The 20905-nt window shown below is 41.3% G+C and overlaps 4 protein-coding genes across 4 annotated transcripts; 2 read left to right on the top strand and 2 right to left on the bottom strand.

Moving 5' to 3' along the window:
* The first annotated feature begins 170 nt into the window (after positions 1 to 170).
* Positions 171 to 3163, top strand: LOC131885849 (zinc finger protein 652-B-like). The gene has a single exon (XM_059234036.1). It carries the CDS (start codon positions 562 to 564, stop codon positions 2995 to 2997), a length of 2436 nt encoding a protein of 811 aa, XP_059090019.1. The 5' UTR covers positions 171 to 561; the 3' UTR covers positions 2998 to 3163.
* Positions 3162 to 12184, bottom strand: LOC131889110 (sialin-like). The gene is given in 18 exon segments (XM_059238121.1): positions 3162 to 3206; positions 3208 to 3314; positions 3386 to 3505; positions 3832 to 4086; positions 4152 to 4355; positions 7687 to 7853; positions 7924 to 8011; positions 8089 to 8384; positions 8666 to 8770; positions 8866 to 8923; positions 10456 to 10830; positions 10895 to 11098; positions 11164 to 11330; positions 11394 to 11481; positions 11559 to 11798; positions 11860 to 11927; positions 11997 to 12107; positions 12166 to 12184. Coding segments are annotated over 18 exon segments (2682 nt in total). The 5' UTR covers positions 12170 to 12184; the 3' UTR covers positions 3162 to 3181.
* On the top strand, positions 12120 to 13673 carry LOC131885897 (uncharacterized). Its single transcript, XM_059234092.1, has 4 exons — positions 12120 to 12481; positions 12544 to 12781; positions 12859 to 12946; positions 13012 to 13673. The coding sequence occupies exons 1-4, from the start codon at positions 12366 to 12368 to the stop codon at positions 13656 to 13658; spliced, it is 1089 nt and encodes a 362-aa protein (XP_059090075.1). The 5' UTR covers positions 12120 to 12365; the 3' UTR covers positions 13659 to 13673.
* Positions 13674 to 16558: 2885 nt separating this feature from the next.
* LOC131879392 (uncharacterized) lies at positions 16559 to 18955 on the bottom strand (the record flags this gene model as incomplete). Its single annotated transcript, XM_059225703.1, is given in 4 exon segments — positions 16559 to 16932; positions 16996 to 17255; positions 17578 to 17679; positions 18917 to 18955. Coding segments are annotated over 4 exon segments (686 nt in total), but the record flags the coding sequence as incomplete, so codon positions are not given.
* Between the last annotated feature and the right edge of the window lie 1950 nt (positions 18956 to 20905).

The raw sequence follows: 20905 nt of genomic DNA, 5'->3' as shown, positions 1-20905 counted from the left end.
AAACTTTCAATTATTTCAAAAAGATGCCTTTCGTTGACATGCCTTAGAGAGCTTCTACAATTGTTAGAATTTGCAACTTTTCGGCTCGCCAGGGTTGGTCATGAAATCGAGCCCCAACTTTCCGCGGGTTATTTCGTTGAACCTGGAGCTGCTCCATGTCTGGTCCGGAGACCACCCAACCTAACCCAACCCACTGACTCGTTCTTCAATGAGGAAAGCGGTCATGTTGTCTATGTTTCTTTCCTTCTTCCCAACTCCCAACTCCCTTCTCTCCATGGCTTATACTAGCTTATTCACTTCATCCAAGCCCTGCCTTCCCTTCGCTCATCACTGATCGGCCAAAACGCCCGATTTGGGCTGGAGGCCAGGCCCAGGCAGTCCTTGAGTGGGCCAGCCTCGCGGGACAGAAGTGTTCATAGGACTGGACTGCTGGTCTATTTTCAGCTTTGCTTCACCAGATTTAATTTCCGTGTTTTATGCCAGTTCGAGGCACTTTCCGTGAAGCCCGAGTGCTGGACAGGGCCTTCGGTGTCAAGACAGACCTCCGAGGATCGGGTTCCAATGGAGGGCACACGTGGGAATGGCGATTTTCGGGTTATGCATGTGCCTGACGGGATGGCTTTAACGTTGCCTGAGAACGAATCTGATGAGAGTAGAAATAATAAGCGATTGTTATCTCCACCGCCTCTCCAGAATGCGGAGGTTCACGCCCCCGCCGGAGTGGAGGTGGAACAAAGGCTCTTGGGGGTGACTAATGATGTTTTGACGGGTGCCGTCGATGACAAACTTGCCCACCCCTATCAGTCGGAGGAGAATGGCTTGGAAGATATTGTTCCAAGTGTCCCCCTGGGACCTAGTGCCAAGCCGGTCTCCAATTTGCCAGAGTTTGATCCTCACCTCAATACTGTCGCTGAGGATATCTTGGAGCCAGTCACTGATACTCCAGTCCAAGTGTTGGTTAAAGTGGCCGACAAGATCTTTCCGCATTTCTCTCTGGCGGATCTGCTATTCTTCAAAGCCACCAATTACTCTCAGTACAACTATGAAAATGGCTTTGATTTGGTTCTTCAAGAGATTGAGGGCCTCTTAGAAGCTACCAATCAACTCATCAAGGATCTGTTGGAGCCCATTGAACACCAAATAACAACCTCCACCAATGACTTGACGCTAAGTCCAAAGATGGAGCAAGTGCTTGGTATGAGTCGACATTGGTGCAGAAGAACTGATCTTCATCCCAGCCTAGCTAGTGACCTGAATACTCTGCTTCCTCAGAAGCTCGGGGATGTGGAAGTGAAGAAAGAATATAATGTGTCCACGTTTTTAAATTATCACAAGAAGAATCTCAAAGAAATGTGTGGCCTTCATAGCCTAGACTCAACGACTCTGTCCAAGTTGGCCTCCTCCGATCTGGGAGCCAATATCAAGCAAGAACAGCAACAGCAAAATAAGGATAATAAGACCTATCCGAAGGTGCCTTTAGCTCTGTGCCAGAAATGTGGTAAAGAAATCCAGGAGCAGGGAGATGTATTCGACCAGGATCTGGTCATTACCCCGGATATCTATGCGGACGACTTTCTCTTTCCTTCGGAATTGGCCTCGAGAAAACGAGGTCGAAAGAAAACCACCAAAGTCACTCGAAAGCGGAAGCAGGTCAAGTATGAAATGGACGATGACTTTGTCGCTCCAGATGATGATGAAGGCGATGAAGATACCCGAGGATTTCACAGCAACAGCAATGGCACCGATCCGAGTGTCAAAGCCGACCCCGACGAATCCAACATTTTTGATGAGAAGCCAATCGACTCTCGAAATAAGGTTGACAGTGTCATAGATCGATCCGAGTCCAAGGATAAGTCCAAGGATAAGTCCAAGAGAACGAAGTTGAAGCGCAGACCGAAATTGGAAATGAATGAAGACGGCGAATACTGTTGTAAACGTTGCAAAGAGGCCTTTAAAGATGAACTGAGTTTCGCTCGCCACGAGACCATTTGTAATCCTCAGAATGTTCCTATCCCCAAGTACGACAAGCTGGGAGAGAACCAATTTCGTTGCAAATTTCGTCTGTGCAACTCCAATCAAGTGTTCCCTTCCCTCTTCAGCCTTCGAAAACATTTCTTTTCCACCCATGTTTCTGAAGAGGATCTCAAGTTCCCTTGTGAGTATTGCGGGCAACGATTTGCTCGAGGAGGAGCGCTTAACGATCACATCACGTCCAAGCATAAGAAGAATCACACTTGTGAAGAGTGCGGCAAGGCCTTCAATGCTCCCAATCGACTTCGAGAGCACATGCTCACTCATACTGGTGCAAAACCGTTTGCGTGTGATTTGTGTGATCACAAGTGTGCCAGGAGTAATGCTCTGAAACGCCATAAGGAGCTTGTCCACAAGAAATTTGAGATTGGAAACTATTTTTGCGACATTTGTGGCCGAAGCTTCAACCAAGAGCGAATCCTTCGCCGCCATATCAACCAAACCCACGAGAATCCCAAAGAGGAGGTTGTTCACCAATGTCAGAGGTGTGACTACATTGCTGACAACAAGAGCCACTTAACCCAACACATGACCATCCATCACAGTGACACGGCCGATGATCAATATCCTTGTGACCAGTGCAACAAAGCTTTCCGGATAGAGAAATACTTAAAATATCACAAAAAGTACGTCCACTCGGGTAAGACCCGAAACAAACGGAGTGGAGGCCTGGGGGGTGAAGGTGACGAAGGCGGCAATTCTCGACCCGAGAACGATCCCGAATCAGGCGATGGTTCGATCGATCTCATGGGAGCGAATGGTCCACAAGAACCACAAGGGCCACAAGGGCCATTGGTTCATCAGAGCCTGGCACCTGTCCAACTTCTCATCCCCAACCCTCCCGACCACCATTCGACAGCCTCCAACTCCACCAATGCATCACCCGGGCCCACTCCCAACCCTCTACAGCAACAGAGGTTCATGAGCCATTTGCCTTACCCACCGTACTCATTCAACTTGAATTAAGGAGTCTCATCTCTGAGGGTCCATCTCGACCACTAAAAGGATACCATTGACCGGCCTAACACATAATCAGATGCAACTTGTAGAATCTAGTGAATACACTATTGGTAGGTGCTTGAAGAGTATTATAGGCATTGCAGGAAAATATAAATGTACATCTTCCTGAGTAGATGGTCGATAATTTATTTCAGTCGCTATTTCTCCCAATGAGTGTTCCACGGTTGGACGTCAGCATTGCCAAAAATGACGAAGACTAGATCACACACCAAGTAGACTCCTGTAGACAAAAGGAAAACGATTCGCCAAGCCGCAAATGTTTGCTGAAAGAAGAAAAGAAAGAATGCCTAAAGCAATCCGATCCACTTTCGCAATTTTTGAAGTGAACACTCACGTTGCCGTTGGTTATTGCACCAGCCACGGCAGGGGTAACGAACCCACAGATATTGGCGAACATATTCGTGATTCCCATCAGAGTACCCGCATAATTTGGAGACAGATCCACGTGATTAACCTAAAACGGTGTAAATTCAGAGCACTAGTTCTACTATCGGAAACTACAGGGTGGCCAAAAATACCTGCAATTTGAAATTGATCAGTAACTCAAATCAATATATCCTGCATACATATCTGAACCTTGGTCATCTGACAACGAACATTCTCTACAAACAAGTTGTACTCATTTTCCACTATCAAAGTGATAAGAGCGAATTTGTGACCCCATCACAAGTCACATCTGTTCATTGCGAAAGCCCTGCCTTGCTATACTTGCTAAATTGATAAACTCATTGCTGCTACTTCCGGCCACCCTGTGAAGTTGAAGTGGTTAAGATTACGTACCTGAAATCCAGAGTAGATGGCTCCGTTGAAGCCAACAGCCACGCAAAGAGCGGCAATGGCCGTCACCCGGTCACAGCCCACAAATGAAAGCCAAACTAAACCAAGGGCTGGAATCACAAACCCAATGGTATTGAATAATTTTCTAGAATTGACCACAGATATCTTCTTGGAAGAGATGAGAAAATCTGCCAAGGAACCAATACAAATCGAGAAGATCCACATGCACAAGTAAGGCAAGGCAGATAGGAGTCCGTTCTGGAATCCAAATATTGTATTGATTAAGGGCTCGGCAAAGCGGGATCAATTTGAGCTTCACTCACTGTTTTTAGGGAGAAGTGCTGAATCTCACTCAAGTAAGTGGGCGTCTCCGTTAGCAAGGTGTAGAATCCCCAGTTTTGTCCGAAATGTACCACAATCAGAGAGAGGAATGGCAAGGATGAGAAGATCTTCAAAAGCGGAGGGAATGGAAGACTGGATTGTTCGTTGTCGCTCGGAATATGGCTTTCAATGTAGTCCTTTTCCTCCTGTCAACACAAAAAAACGACCCGTTTTTTTAATGCAAAAGTACAGTCGATAGTTTTTGGGGTTTAGGTTCGGATGCAGAATCTTTTTATCAGGTGCTAATCATATTCCTTTATGGTGGGGGGTTAAGCTTTTAGTTTAATTTCAGTTTACTTTCAAGAGCCCTCAATTTGCTGTATGAATTTCGCAATTGTTCAAAATCATTTTCACAATGTAAACGGAAGAAGACGAGAGAACTCTAGGTTCTTTAAGGAACGGTTGTCTGATGACTAGAGCCGTAAAAACAATTAAATTCGGCAAAATAGCGGCTAAAAAAGGCTGGAAAATGGCAAAATAGTTGGGAAAATAGTTGAAAAAATACGCGGAAAACAAGCATTTGGTGGTGTATTTCTAGTTTTAGGTACAAGAAGCTCGATTACCAATCTAAAAGCTCTGGACATTAAGCAAACCACAACGGGCCCTAAAAGGTAGCTAATTTGGAAATTGCTTTCCTAAAACTTCCAAAATTGAACGATCTTCCCGTCAATCTGGTCAACCTGAAGAAAATGTTAGCAAATTACTTGGAAGTTATTAATGCTTATGTGAAGCATTCCATCAATAGTATCAGGTTCAAATGGTCTTGGAGAGAAGGCTTCAATACATCAGAAAATGAGAGTGAGACATGGCTAAGTACCTCTACAAATCGTTTTGTTCGACCCGTAAGTGCAGTTCTTCGGCGTGCAGCTGTGAGCTTTGTTGGGACAACTACTCACTAGCCATATCCATGGAGTGTGCCCTAGCTCTCCCTGGTTTGAAACATAACAACGTGATCTCGACGTTTGCCATTTTCTTACGCTTCGTTGTGTTTTGATTTCTCTTGTTGCGTTGAAGGAAGCAGGAACGTTCGAACGAAAGTAGACAAAATGCGAAAAATGGACGAAATGTGTGAAAACGGCAAAAAGCTGGAAAAAGTCGAATGGTCTCCAAATAGTCAAATAGACCCTAAAAAGTCGAAAAACGTGTTAAAAAGCTCTTCGACTTTTTTCACAGTTATACTGATGACTCTTCGCTAATTTTGGGAGGTCACTGACCTAATTTGACTTGTGTTTTTCTTTTCTTAACTGACCTTCATTGAACTGAAGATATTGCCATTGACCTCCAAAGAGTTGTGGCGGTGACGTCATAAGACAGCTATCTGTTGCTTAGAGGATCCCTCCCGTTTTTTCAAGTCAACATGTTGAACCTCTTTCAAGCTTCTGCAAGGCCATGTGTACTCGTACGTAAAGTAGCCACAAGACAGACCAAAGGGTTTTTTTTTGTCACAAATGTGCAAATGGGAATTTATTCTCACCTAATATCTCAGTCCTGTCATTCTTTAGAAACACAAGATTTCAAACACGACTGAAGAATGAAGATGCCCAACTGGCTGGACAAGCACCTAAGTGATTGTACTTTCAATATGATCGAATATCTAATTCAGTTCTCAATGCCGCGGTCAAGGAGTTGTTCTTACTGTGATATTTATTGCTCGTGACATTTTCAAGCTTGGAGCAGCTTCAACTTTTCAAGACTTGCATAAATTTCCAGCCATGGGCAAGGTTAAATTTTGTTCCTTCGATTGGCTGTTTCAGTTACTCAATCTTCATCATGTCTCAGGGTGTATATTGCAAAATCCACGTAATAGCTTAAAATCTGAACCACTATATCTAGTGAAGGCAGGGTGGTCCTAAACTCGTCAATGGTACAGATTTTTTGGTGATAACGGCATAACCTTACACGAAATTGTCGGAAAGTTCGGTATCGTGATGAATCGTGCTCCATCAGTAGATGATCTTATTATAGGCTCATAGAAAAGGTTTTTTTCCATAAATTACATTCATGATACAAGGGTGAGCGGCATTTCCCGAGAGAGAACCATGGTTTTATAAGAAGTACAGCATTAACGATTTGCACAATACTTCGTCAGAGGTCATTTTTTCAAGCAATATTTACAACAAAAGTATATTCGCCTATGATGTTGACAGTAACAGGAACAGTAACATTAGCTTTGGAAATTAGATTGTAACAATTTAGTACGTAAGATAATTGTATTTGAGTCTCTCAAATGAGCGAGGCAGATTTTGGTATCTGAGTTTAGACCCTCTAGCACATTGACCTAAAAGGATGACTAAGACTTGAATGTAAATTGAAAATGATTCCATAAGGCTTAATGGATATAAACAAGTTCAACTGAAATATTTAGTTGCACTTGCTATCAAAACAGGATTTTTTAGCGAACTATGAGCCAGGCCATGCAAAGAGTTCGAAAAGATGAACCGCATTCGGATCAATGAGGAAGTATTGTTCATTAGGACTCGGCGCCGTTACGTCACAAAGTGTAAGCTAAAATTAAAGAAAGACTGCCATTGAAAGAGCGCACAAGCAAAGTCAAACAAGCAGTCCCCGTCAAGGTAAAGAGGCGACGGAGGCGCGAAATTCAAAAATGTTACCAAGATATGACTTTTTCGTGGCAGATTAAGAATTAACCACAAATAGAATCTTTTTTTCACCGTACTCTGGGCAAGAGGGAAAAATTGTTCATACCAGCACATAAAGTTCAAGCCAATTTCCTCACATTTTTACATGTATCGTAAACTTGATGACGGCCAGAATATTAAAATCTCCAAATCAACCCTGCAATGGATTTCCCAGAAGGTCATCTTTTCTTTGATTCAATGATCATTTATCAAACGAAAATGCATGGTCAAGGTTATAAAAAACCGAAGATTTCACCCATGGAAAAGGATGCATTTTCGAAGCTGCCGAGCCCCTATTGATAGCTCACTCACACATTAAAATATAAAAAAAGTTAAGGCAGTGTAGGAAAGGTAGAAGCATCATATAGAAAGGGTTCATCGTCATTCTATATTCGCCTTGCTCTTTCCGTTTCAATTTTGTAACCCACTCTCTGTGTCATCAAATCTGATGTATGAGTGCTTCAAACAATAAATGCAATTAACGGTTTTAGATTACCAACACTGTGGAGTGCTTCTTTCCCGTATGCAACTAACATATTTCATACTTTACTATCCATTCCTAGGCATGAATAAAGTTTGCAAGCTTGATTAATGTTGAAAACAAGGTTGGGAACCTAATGTTTTCAAATCTGTGTATAGCATTAACCATATTTGGAAAAAAAAAACTTTTTTGGTCTTTTCATAACCATAAACGAAACCCTAAATAAAGCATCATCCTCACCATCAATTCGTGAATTTCTTTAAATATTTGCCACAACAAAAAAGTTATGATCACTGTCGAAAAATTTTGTTGCTTCTTACAGTAAGTCTTGTCATTAAACGATTTTGCACTTCTTACCTGGGATATTCTGGGATGCTCTGCTGGCGAGTTAAAGCAAAAGAAGATCCAAAAGCCAAACCAAACGATGCCCAGTGCACCAAACACGTAAAAGACCGACTCCCAACCCAGGTCATCTGCCAAGTATCCACTTACAGGCAAAGACACCACTGTCCCCGCCTGAGCTCCTATTCCAATCAATCAACACTCTTTTAAGATCAGAATGTAATCTTCCAGGTTAGCCAATAGTGATCTTACCCGCCCAAATGAGAGAACCAAGTCGACTTCGCTCCTTGGGAGGGATCCACTTGGCAATCATGGCATGCATAGAGGGGAACGTGACGCCCTAGAGCAAGTAATGAACAACTCATGTGATTGAATTCTTGCCAACGAACCAATTTAAAGAGACAGTCAACCACTCACTTCTCCCAGTCCCATGAGGACGCGATTGGCCACCAACCATCCCACTCCAGCATGAGCACTCACGGGCGTCAATAGAGTGAGCACGGCAGTGATGAGCGTGCCCAACCCGAACATCCACTTGCCCCCGAACTTTTCAGCTAGAATGCCCGCAGGGATCTGTGTGATTATGTACCCGTAGAAGAAGGCTCCCAAGATGGTTCCCTGGGTGTTGGAGTCCCAATCGAAATCTCCCGGGGAGCTTTCGCCCGTGTCTTCAATTGGACAACTATCCGACTCACTGGTAGTGTTCGATTTCCCTGTAAGACAAAGGGTCACCCACTCATCCAGGGTACTACCACTTAGTGGGTAAACGTTATTCTCCACCGATTAGTTGGCGGTGCTACTTTTTTAACTTAACCTCTACTTATCAAACCTAACCTAACCTTACCTAACCTAACACGATATTAATAGTCCTTAAAGTCTCTATCTAAACCTTTCTAACAGTTTGTCACAAATTTCGAAATGAGCACCGCCAACTAATAGGTGGAGAATAACGTTTATCCCACTCAGTGTAACAACGGCATAAGCCAATACTTACCGGCCATGGCGACAATGGCCACGGACAAGTTCACCCTCATGGCATAGACATTGGCAAAGCCGAAGAAAGCGATCAGTGCGAAAACGTATCGGGACTGAATCCATCCTTTAAAAAACAGGGTTCACGGTCTCTCGTTTTCACTTGCCAGGTCAACTCGTGATTTTAGGATCAAGTGCGCTGAACAAACTGGTTGGGCTTACCTTTTGGTTTGGGAACCTCGTGAGGAGTGAGACCAGTGGTTGATCCATACGAGGATCTCTTTTCAGAGTCGGACATGTTTCACCCTTGCAGCTCCGAAGCGTACTCGAAAGCTGGTAAATAGATTAGGTCTCTCGCACAATCTCGTTATTTCGAGGCCTGACTGACATGTATTGCGAAAGTTTGATCAAAAACAGACAGCAACTCTCCTTGACAGTTATCAGTTCACCTGTTTCCTGAGATTGATTTACAACACGTCGATTTCAGAGACCTTGACTTTGCTGATTGGAAACGGACGGACTTGAAACAAATGCGCGTGCGTGCTCATCTCCTCCTTCATTGAGGTATGTATCTAGGCATGCAACCTTCCACTATGCTCATGCAAATCATATAGATTACAGTGATGTCCTTGCGACCTATCTACGCTCATTTGTGGGGGCATGCCCCTCTCTTATTGCTCTATGTAAAGTTTTTCCAACAAGTACCATTTTTGCCACATGTTCTTATATTTGTCCATATTTGTCCGTATTTGTCATGCTTACAAAAGTTACAAAAACAGAGTGTCCCGCATTTACACGTCATTCCACGATTGAAGGCTGCCACTTCCAAGGAGAAGGTAGATGATATTACAGAAGGCATAAAATCCACTTGAAATTAAAAACACCGTTCGCCAGGCTTCGATAGTTTGCTGTAATGAAATTCATCATAAACGCGAGTGTGTCCTTTTACAACATTTCAAAATCAATTGTCTATGCGTGGGGGATAGGTTAGTGAAGGGCTAAAAGAGATTGTTCGACAAAAAGAAAGAATGTGTTTGCTCGCGAATCATTGAGTCTTGTAAAACAACACAGTCAGCAATGAAGTATGCTTATGTCAAAAAATACGTGTTTGTTAACAATGCTAAGTAAAGTGTGTTAGGTCTAATCCAAATCAAATACATGCTTAGCTACGTCGATCGTCTGCAAGTTCGATTATAAGATTTGGGCATTTGATATGAAACACCATTTCCCTTGTATGGCATCGGGTTCTCTTTTTTCAGTGCACCTTATTTAGGGCTGTATAAGTATTGGTGCTGGGACGATTCTTTTATTTGCCCGAACTCACCGATTCGGCCACAAGACTGGAGTTGGGCAGAGGACTCGAGTACTTTAGCTGACCCAAGTCCACAAAAACACTATTTTCATTTTACTTAACTCAAACAGACAATATGAACGCTGTTCAAAATCTTTAGCCTGACATGGTCAATTCGTGAAGGACTTTGACCCGTTGCTGAATAAATCCAATACAAATAAGTCTAATTTATTATGAAGAGACTCGAGTCCGGTCAATTTCACCAAATTCGAGTAAAAGCCTCTAACGCACTCGAACTCGAGTCCGGGCTCACCCCAACACTAATAAATGCGTACAAGGGGGCTGTATGATATCTGGAATGCTCTTTTCATAATATTTTTGATTGCACTAACTGACTTGACTTTCCTGGTATAGTTTCGTCTGCGTAAAGTTAGTGCGAGATATTTTATGCAATCTCGATGAAAGGGCAAGCATATTTATATCCATTAGGAATAGCAATGTGTTTGAAAAGGTATTCTTACATTTTGGTCAGTGATCGCCCCTGCCACATAGGGTGTGACGAAACCGCAAATATTGGCGAAGAAATTCGTTATGCCCATGAGAGTGGCCGCATAATTGGGAGATAAGTCCGTGTGATTGACTTGAAATCCAGAATAAACCGCCCCATTGAGGCCAACGCTCAAGCTCAAGGCCACCACAGCCAAAGTCCGATCACAACGCACAAAGGCCAACCAGATCAAGCCAAGGGTGGGGCCAAAGAAAGCGATGGAATTGAAGAATTTTCGCACGAACACGATTGAGAAGCCTTTCTTGGAGATCATAAAATCAGCTAGGAATCCCATTGGGATTGAAAAGAGCCACATCAAAAGGTAGGGCAAGGCCGAGAGAAATCCATTCTGAGGAGGAGTTCCCAAGGCTTATTGAAAAAATTTTACGCCAAAAGCGAGGGGAAATTGTTACCGTTTTCAGAGAAAAATGCTGAATATTGTTCAAGTAGGTGGGCGTTTGAGTAAGAAGGGTATTAAAGCCCCAATTTTCACCCATGTGAGCCACAATTAAGGCAATGACGGGCCAAGATGTCATGATCTTTAGTAAAGGTGGAAACTTTCGTTGTTCTTTTGGATTGGACGCTGGTATATTTTCCCGAATGTAGGTTCTCTCTTCCTGGGGAGTGTAGGTGCATGTTGTAGACAAAGGTATGAGATTATCATGTTTTTTAACAAGTTCACCTGCGATATTCTGGGATGACTGGAGGGCTCTTCATATACCAGAAAGCACCAAAATACAAACCAAATACATCCAAGACTTCCAAAAACATAAAAGATCCAATCCCACCCCAGTTCATCTGCCAAAACTCCACTTATTGGCAACGAAATCACCGTCCCAGCTTGACCTCCTGCAACATGCTTAGGTAATCTCGGAGAAACAATCACGTGCAAAAATGGCACTCAATTCTAACCTGCCCAAATGAAGGCTGCCAATTGACCTTTTTCTTTGATAGGCAACCATTTTGCAATCAGTGCATGCATGGCAGGAAAGGTCACACCCTAAAAGTTGAACCGATTCAAAGTCTCTTCTTGGAAAACTGATTAAAATTTTAGGTGCAACTTGTATTTGAATTTACCTCCCCCAATCCCTCGAGGACCCTAACTGTGATCACATAAGGAATGCCAGCCCTTGCTGCCAATGGCGTGAGTAGGGTGAGGACGGCCGTACAAAATGTCCCCAATCCAAAGAGCCATTTCCCTCCGATTTTTTCCGCCAAGATGCCTCCAGGTATTTGCGTAGCGATGTAACCGTAAAAGAAAGCACCTAGAACAAGGCCTTGTTCCCTTGAGCTCCAATTTAGGTCACCCGGATGATCCTAGGTCGGCGCTCAAGGGTATTTTCACTATCACAACGAATGCATTTCCTATTAAGCTTACCCCCGACGAGTCGTCAATATCCTCTGGAATGGAGCATTGCTCTCCTGAGGCCCCCGAGTTGCTGGAAGCTGAAACGCATGGTCCCCTATTGATCACATGTTTGTAGGGAATACTGGCTTCAGAGCGAATCAACTTACTTGAATTGACCATAGCCACTATGCCCACCGACAGATTGGATCTCATTGCGAATAAATTGGCGAACCCCAAAAATGCCATGACGGCAAAGGTATGACGTGTACCCCAAGAGCCTTAAGAGGGTTCAAAGAATAATAAAAGTAACACAAAATTCGATGTCCGTTCACTCACCCATGCTGAATGCGAAAGAGTTGCCAACCCAATATTAAGATGATATGAATACTGATTAGCAACTATGATTGTTTCATAAGAATGCTCATTCAAGCGAGTTTCTTATCTTGCATTTTTAATATTCGCGCCAATTTCAACAGCTAACATTTGTATAAACATCAGAAATTGAAAATATCAGCCCCTTCACTTCAAGTACAAAAATGCATTCCAGCATGATCCCAACTAAGTCAACAATTTCTGCAGACAATAATCCTCCTTGGTATTTAGAGGATGACGATAGCATGGACGACGATTGGTTTTACTCATCCATCAAACGGTAGAAGCAAAATGAAATGTGCTTTGATATCCAAGACAATTCGTGTTTTCCTATCATTCCAGATATCAGCAGATATCCATGTTTCATCTATCTTGCGATATCCAATCGTTGGATGTCTTGGCTCGAACTAACCTGCTTGTCTTGGCTGGAAAATTTGATTTGGAGCAAATTGAACTTGCTGTGTACGAAATCCCAGAGAAACTGACGGCATTATGTCCTTTGAAAGAAGGTTTACTTCATCAAAGAGATTTTAGTTTCGTGGCTGGATCCAGAACTTTATCGCAAGATCCCGTCATTCAGGTTGTTTGAATGAATTAGTTTACTCATTGTCAGGAAAGTTTTGGATAGAAATGACTTCTTTTTCACATATCTTACAGGTCAAGTTTGTGGATGTACCGGGATTGTTGAAAGTGATTTTGTTGCAGAAATTCAAGATCTCGTCATGGGAAAGAAAAACAGAGACTGGTAGGGATTGATTCAGTCAGGTTGCATTACGTGCATTACAAACATAATTAAGGGCTTTTTTTCAGATTTACTGGTGATATCTCAAGAACTTGACTTAGACCGAACACCACATTTCATGGATGTGTCGAATAAAATCATTGTGATAAGTGAAAATTCAACAATGACTGTATTGAACATCTGCCAACTCCAAGTGCTTCACAAGATCACGCTCACCAACAGTGTGAATGGGTGTTCCTTGAGCTCTTCCAACTTGACAATCTGTCTTTCAAATGGAACCGTGGTTGACTTTAACCCAGATACTATGAAAAAAGTGAGGTCCACATCCGTGTCAACTTCATTTCCAAAAATGAAGTGTTCTTCCATGAAGAAGAGCGGTCCATATCAGTTAGCTTTCATCTCTGAAGAAGACAATTTATTCTTTTTCAAAGAACATGATCCAGTCCCAGAAGCTCCATTTCACCCTCATCCAACTGGTTTGTCGAATATTTCCGCCATCAAGTGGAATAGTGATGGGACATTGATTGTTTCCAGCTTGTCTCAAGTGATTATTTTTGAGGTGGAAGTATCCAAATTGACCCAGATCTTCGTTCATGACGCTCATAAGAGTTTCATAATGGATTGCATCCCTCATCCCACTGTACCCAAATTATTGTTTTCTAGCGACTCCAGAAAGCGGCTTCATGCTTGGTTGTACAATAATGAAAATAAATGACAACTGAGGAGCCTATGCAGTCACTTCCGCGGGTGAAGTAACAATTAATGATAAATGCATAAAACGGGTGAGAAGCAGAAGTGTTGCGTATTCCAAAAAAGGGCTCAGTAGAACTCTTTAAAATTGCTCACAATACACGACATCACGGGCCCAATTGCCGTTTCAACAAGATACCTGCGAGACGAAACAAGGCAGAGTGGGTGAATCTGGTTGAACATAATTCAGCCTCAATAGTTCTAGTTGAAAAAGAATTACCAATTATTTTTTATTTAAATGAAGTTTAAAATTACGGTAATCGCATTCATGTCGATGTCGTTCAGAGTAGCTATTGGCTTTCTAACACATGGTGAGATATGTACTGTTTAAAGGGATAAAATATCAGTAGTCAAAACAAGGCAAAAACACCACCAAAGGCACTTTTTCCTTTTCATAGCCTTTGTCATGCCTTGGAATATCCATCATCAACAGTTGTAAGTCTTAGCGAGGTAACTACAAATACCCTTCCGTTGCCTTGAGTTGGTGTGCCTTTTCCGCATTATGATTAAATTGTAAATAGCATCCAATAAATGATAATCCTAAAATAAATACGAACGGCATGTTATGAGCCAAAGTGAGTTGCTTAGACAGAAATTCTTTCCCCATTCCAGAAAGTCAATAATCACATACGTTTAAGTCAGAAGTACGCTCGTAGTTGTTATGCTAGCAATAATTTATATTTTTGGGAAGGTATGCAAACTATCACATGAATAAAGTCATATTTTGAGACGAGTCAAATTCGGCGATCAATAGCATAAGATGACTCTGGCTACTTGGCCAGATCTAGCTCTATTGGTCCTTAGTTGGATTAAGCAGGGACTCTAAAGCAAGGAAACGACACGGTTTTCCTTCGTCCGCCAAGTTAGGCCATTCACGGTGCCCAAATCCATTAATTTTGAAAAATGGACGAGGGGAGCAACATGGTATCTCGTTTTGAATACAACAAGACCGGGACTATTAGAAGATAGTAAGCGGGAATTGTTTCAATTGTTCATTTTTGGGCTTAATTCATGTTTTTTTCTACAATTTTTATATATTTGGTCTACCAACGAATTTGAGTTGGCAGACCGAGCTAGTCCTTGAATGTAGGGTTGATCTGGAATGCTATCTAAAAAATGGTCCAAGTCTGACTTGAAAGATGTTACCTGATCAATAAGGCCTACCGATTCCCTAGGAATATTAGAGAGAAGCAAATTGAACAATGAAAGAGCCCGGGAATGAAGAGATGTGGACTTCATTCTTGGAACTAGCTTGGATTCTCGAAGACTTGAAGGTGCTCTCAAAACGCACATTAAGCGTGAACAATCGACTTGTAAAGACTTTTGCAAACCTGCTGAACTCATTGGAGCCCAAATGGGTGAAGCATATTCAAGATGTGGCAGAACAATCGACTTGTACGGAGTTATCATCGTGATGCTATCTCTGGACTTAAACGTGCGATATATCCAACCACGCATTTGAAAAGCTTTACCCTCCTTTAACTGGATATGCTCATCGAACTTTCCAATATTTTGGATGACTACACTTAAATCTTTCATAGATGAGACCTGCTCAATAACTTTACTTCCACTTTCTACGAGTGGAGTATTCAAACGAGTTGACCCGAAGGTCATTGCGCAGAATTTCATTCCGTTCAAGGGCATATTGCTCTCAGTAACCCAAGAGTAGATTATCTCTAGGTCCTTTGCAAGGCTAGTCGAATCTTGGCCATTCCTACCAGAAAATAACTTTGTATCGTCAGCATAAAAAGAGAGACTGACAGTAATACTAAGCTTTTGAAGCGGGGCAACGAATATTATAAAAAGGAGGGGCCCTAAGATCGAACCCTGGGGAACACCTGACTTGACATCATGTATATCACTAAGAGATCCCTCGACTTTAACAATTTGCTTCGTTTCCTGAATGAAGCTTCTTATCCAATTGAGAACCTTGCCTTGGATCCAATGGCATGAAGTCTATTCAACAAAAGACCATGACATACTGTATCTGAGGCCCTGGCAAAATCAAGATAGACAACATCAGCTGACTCGTGTCTTTCCAGCTCCTGAATGACTTGCTCTAAGTGCTCAATGAGATGGGTAACCGAGCAAAAATGTGCTCGGAACCTGTGCTGGTTAGGAGGAAGGACTTCATTGACTTCAAAAAACTCAGCAAATTTGGACTTCTCAAACACCTTCGCAATATTTGAAGTGAGAGAAAGCGGCCTATAGTTACTGGGGAGCGACTTATCTCTCCCTTTAAAAATTGGAACAACTTAAGCCAACTTTAGCAAAGAGGATGGAAACTTGCCCTGATCCAAGATGCAACGCATCAAGTACGAGAAAACAGGAGCAAGAACCAGTGAACATCTCATCAGAAACTGAGATGTCATTTCAACTCTTTTGAAAGTTCGTCATGATTCACTCATTGGTCAATGGCCATACGTGATTATAACAAAGAATTCGATTGTAGGCGTGTTTGTGCAATCCGTGGCTGTTATCATCTCGAGTCTGAAAATTGCTTCAAGTTTTTTGATAGTTTTCTCAGTGAAATGGCGCCACTTGCCAATTCTTTCTGCATTTGTGGTTTTTAGAGAAAGTTTGTCATTTGTGCATTTGTTTTCTGGTACAATTTTGCCACTAAGTCTTCTCTTTCTTGCTTTGAATATCTGCTTTATTTTAAGACTCGTTTAACCACTAACAAGCCAATGGAAAGATTAACCTTTGCCCAATGATATGGCAACTAAGTTCAAGCCTTACTTTTGACATGCACATTAATTGATCCCTGCATCGAGCACACAAACACACACACACATCAAGTCTTGACCCGAAGTCAAGAGAATAGACGGAATTTGCCTTGCTCCTTATCAGTTTTTTGCCAATTGGTTATGCTTAAAATAGAAATTCATTTCTAATCAGGAATATCACATGACAATTGACCAATGACCGATTACTCATGAAGTCGGATCCCATAATCAAAAGCAAAGGACGATTCTGGCTCCTTTCCCACCTCTGGCCCTATTAGCCCTCAATTGGATGTTGAATGTCCTTTTCTCCACAGTGAAGATTTTGTCGCTAGATAATGACCCGCAAAATTTGGTTCTTTCGTCATCAGAGTCTTGGTCTTGGTCGTCACCGGGATTATCGTTAACAAGATTCTTCATGGAAAGGTGATCAACACATGAACCACTTGAACCTATGCCTTGCAGCTCGAAAGTGCTGCCATCGATTCTCCCATCAGCTTTTGTTCCTCGAGGCAGCTAGAATAAATGACATAACATAAGATTCAATTTCTTTGTGAGTGTCACTTCAACATAACTCACCGAATTTACCCAGGTACAAATATAAGCCACATTCTCTGCTGAGGGATAACCAGAGGTGTCATAGTTTGGAGTCTTAAATTCATAACATCCGGGAGTGTCGGGAAATTGGATAGGAATTTTAGATTTGACCACGCGTTCACTAGGATCAGAAGCCGGGGGGCAGGTTTGGCTAGGGTCCGTTGTCTCTGGCCAGGGCATCAACGGGGCCGTGGAGGCGTCAAATTGGGCCAAAAAGTTGCCAATATTTGCAAAGGAGCCACCTATTTAGAGAAGATTTCCAGAGGAAAGAGTTACGTGGGGTGTTGTTTTAACGTGTTTGAAGACATGTCTAAATCTACACAAATAGACAAAGGGGGATTAGTTACCAGATTTCTTTTGAACATGCGCACTAAAGGATAAATTGATAAAAAATCAACAAGTTAATAACAAATGCACATTGTTACAATTTTAAAGATTAACATTATTTTCAACATCAGGTACAACTGACTTAAAGTTGTGCAAATTTGCGTCAAGGATCAAGGATGTAAAAAAGAATAGCCATTAAAAGCGGACGAAGTGAGAAAAATTCCGCATTATCCTTACCTGGTCGAAATGGAATAGCGGCAACTAATGTCTGACTAATGGTAAAGATCAAGATCACGTGGAAGCCAATCATACTTTGAATAGGTTTGGATAGTCCACGTCCTGCAGGAGGTAGGTACACGCTTATTGGATACGTAATTCGAAAGATTTGATGCAATATCTATTAGGCGACTTGAAAATAATGTCGCTTTTGCTATCTTTAAGAAAAATCTAAACCACCCAGAAAAAGAAGGCCATTTTGCATTCTACAACATTACAAAAGTGTGACAATTAGAAAGTCTTTCTTCAAACCAAATTACTCTTGAAGATTAATTTGGTTTTTATTGTTTAATGAAACATCTTACGTAAATATTGCATCACTTGGAAACGTTATCTTTTGCTTACCAGTAATGGTATGGTAAAGTCGATTGATCATTTAACTTGCAAAAGTATAACTTGTGAAAAAACTCGGTTGTTAGAAAAGGCTCAAATTCTTAATTTATGCTAAAATTACTATTTCAGATCAAGCTCTATTACATGGTTAGTGAAATGTTTTTACCGCATTTAATTTTACTAACACGGCCGCACACTAAATTTTCAATGATGCTAAGCTATGTTACAAAGTTCAAGACAGCTGACCTCCTGTGATAATGTTGGCACCGTAGCACTATTCTTGATTAATATCAGAATATCGCTTCTATAAACAGGGTTACGTTTTGAAATTATTATTGAATTTCATCCATGCATTGTTGAGATTAAGGAGTAACATTGTCGCCACTTTTGGTTCTTTAGGTTGGGTCAGCTAAAAGTTTTGGCGGAGGTTTTGAATCACTTCTCATCATCAATTCCCTGCCGATATCAGATGAAAGTAAAGTGAACAAAGAAGAAGCCAATAAAGAAGAGATAAGAATTTGATTGATTAAACTAATCCTGGATTCTCGAGGGGTTGAAAGTGCCCTCAAAACGCTCATTAAGCCTGTATGGTCACTGCTATTGGCTCTAAAACACTGAGTTGGGACAAGGCTCTTGAATGCTTTAGAAAACATGAAGCAACGGATAGATACGTTGCGTACCTTCTCTGAATACTGTAATAGCAATGAACTGGATTGAAAACTCGTATGCTTAACTCTTCATCTAAGACCCTTGGCCCGCAGCCAAGTTCCTGTTATGAAAAAGTCCCTTAATTCGTTACTGGAACCTTTGGACCGCTCTGCATCACTCACAGCTTCATGTTACATTCCTCAGAATTGTCTCGTTTTTTATAGCTTGACGTGAATTTTATCTAGACATGAAAATGTATACATAACTTAGCTTCAATCTTATTGAGTTACAAGTTCCAAGTATGGAACGATTGGCTTACCTACAATGTACAATTCTGCAAGATGAAACCACGATTGATGTTTTCCATGTGGAGGAGGAATATTTTATACCACAGACTGCCAGTCAAGCCAGTGCAGTTAAACAAAAAAAATCGTCCAATTTTGCGACTAAGGAGATTTCACTTTTCATGGATTTCATGATTTTACTATATTTGGAATGACTCAAATCAAAGACGACTGAATTGGGAGATTCATTGGTCCGTATTTTCATACATCAGAATGACTTCCATCTTTTTAACTAGATTCTGTGGGTTTTTTTAAGCCAAGGATCGGACAGACCAAAGGAAAGTAATAGCAAGAAATTATAAATTATAAATATTCTTGCTTGAACCTTTGAGGCCCAGATTGTTGTATTAACTTGCATTGGTAGAAGACTTTGATCTTAACATCTGAAATTACTTTGAATGGTGAAAAACATCGCAATCAAGTACAATAAGAAAAATGTCAATAATTGATTGCGTCCGTCACTCTTGATTTGAGCAAACCACAAAGGTACAAAAATTGCACAGGTTTGTGATATTGCACATTTTGACAATAGCAAGGGGTATTCATTGCACTTTTTGACATTTACCACCAGTGAGGGCAAGATATCGTTTCACAACTTGATTTCTAGATCCTTAATGATAGCCAGGTTTGTGAAAACTACGCCAGGGACTTTTGCATGATTCACCAAAAACCATATTTTATCACCGTCTTGCTTAGCGCCGCCTTTAAGCATAAATCACCTAAAATGCCATTTGCGACCAATTCAAAACACATTTTTATTTTTTGGCGATAGAAAAAAAATCAGTCAAGTTCGTCTTGAATTTTTTCAAGCTTTTCTGTTTTGATGGACTTTCTTATAAATGATTGATAGCTATTTATTCAATAGGAGGGTCTTTCTTTGCGTGCAGTATTCAACAAAGTGAGGCTTGAAGAAAGTCGATACCCTGAACGCGTGCGCCATTTAATTCCGTCGAGTTTGAAGAGAAGACGGAGGGCTTACCCGAGCTTCTGTTCACCCGAAAGGACATTATGAAATGGCGAACCAGTTCTACCGACTATTTGAAATCCGAACTTCAATAAATTACATGCAAAGAAAGCAAAGAAATTTCCAATGTATGATTTTCATTTGAAACCGTTTAAAGCCAAATTAGGCGAGAGGAAATGTTCTTTCTATTTACAAGTGACCGGAAATGAGCACAGAGCCATCAAATAAAGTTTCTTACAGTTGCGTTTGGTTTCCTTTGGTGGCATGAAAGTGAACATTATACCTCTGAAAACCGATTCTCAGGAAAAAAAAATCTATCTTGCACCTCACCCTTGCCATGGTTTATTTTTAAGAATGTTATTTCTTATGCCTGAATATTATGCCTTCGAGGCTTTTTTGACAAAAAAGATTTGAAAAGCATCAAAAAGTCATATTTTGCTTGCATGTACTAAATCAATTGTGTTGATATATCAAAACAATCAAGAAAAATATATCGTCGGAATTAAGGGCTTATCAATTCTACATTATTTCATTGATAACTGGTTGTATTGTCAAAAAGCTAATGTGATATACCTAGGGTGGGTAGAATGAATGAATGTTTTTTGGTCTTCGGGAGTAAAAATTTTTGAAATGGTGGGATAGGATATAATTAGTTGGGCCGGCCAAAACTTGCAGATAAATATGGTATTTATTGATACCAAATTTGCCTCGAAAATTAACCGAATTTCCACCAAAAATTGCATAGAAATTTTCTGAAATATAGGCATCAACTCTGGGGGTCTGTAAGGGCTATTTTTCCCGTCCATATCAGACAAAATGTATATGAAAAGGAAAATTATATCATAATATCTTCCAGCACCTGGATTTGAGGGTGAACTCCGTAGGTAGCAGGGCCTTGCCTTGTCCATTGTGCCTCCTGCCCTGATCGGTAGGCCTCGGAAGCAAAATTCTTTTTGAGGGCCAAATAATCAGTAACAAATTTGAAAGCACGGAAGAACTT

This window comes from Tigriopus californicus, chromosome 1, assembly GCF_007210705.1.
Source record: "Tigriopus californicus strain San Diego chromosome 1, Tcal_SD_v2.1, whole genome shotgun sequence".
In the NCBI taxonomy this organism is placed as follows: Eukaryota; Metazoa; Arthropoda; class Copepoda; order Harpacticoida; family Harpacticidae; genus Tigriopus; species Tigriopus californicus.
The sequence above is the reverse complement of the archived record's forward strand: the minus strand, read 5'-3'. Positions and strand labels throughout refer to the sequence as shown.

What these genes read in the sequence shown, in the direction of transcription:
- LOC131885897 (XM_059234092.1), top strand. Translation starts at nt 12,366, where the DNA reads ATGCATTCCAGCATGATCCCAACTAAGTCAACAATTTCTGCAGACAAT. An exon ending in CGCAAGATCCCGTCATTCAG is followed by an intron (nt 12,782 to 12,858) that starts GTTGTTTGAATG and finishes CATATCTTACAG; the next exon opens with GTCAAGTTTGTGGATGTACC. An exon ending in GGAAAGAAAAACAGAGACTG is followed by an intron (nt 12,947 to 13,011) that starts GTAGGGATTGAT and finishes GCTTTTTTTCAG; the next exon opens with ATTTACTGGTGATATCTCAA.
- LOC131885849 (XM_059234036.1), top strand. Translation starts at nt 562, where the DNA reads ATGGAGGGCACACGTGGGAATGGCGATTTTCGGGTTATGCATGTGCCT.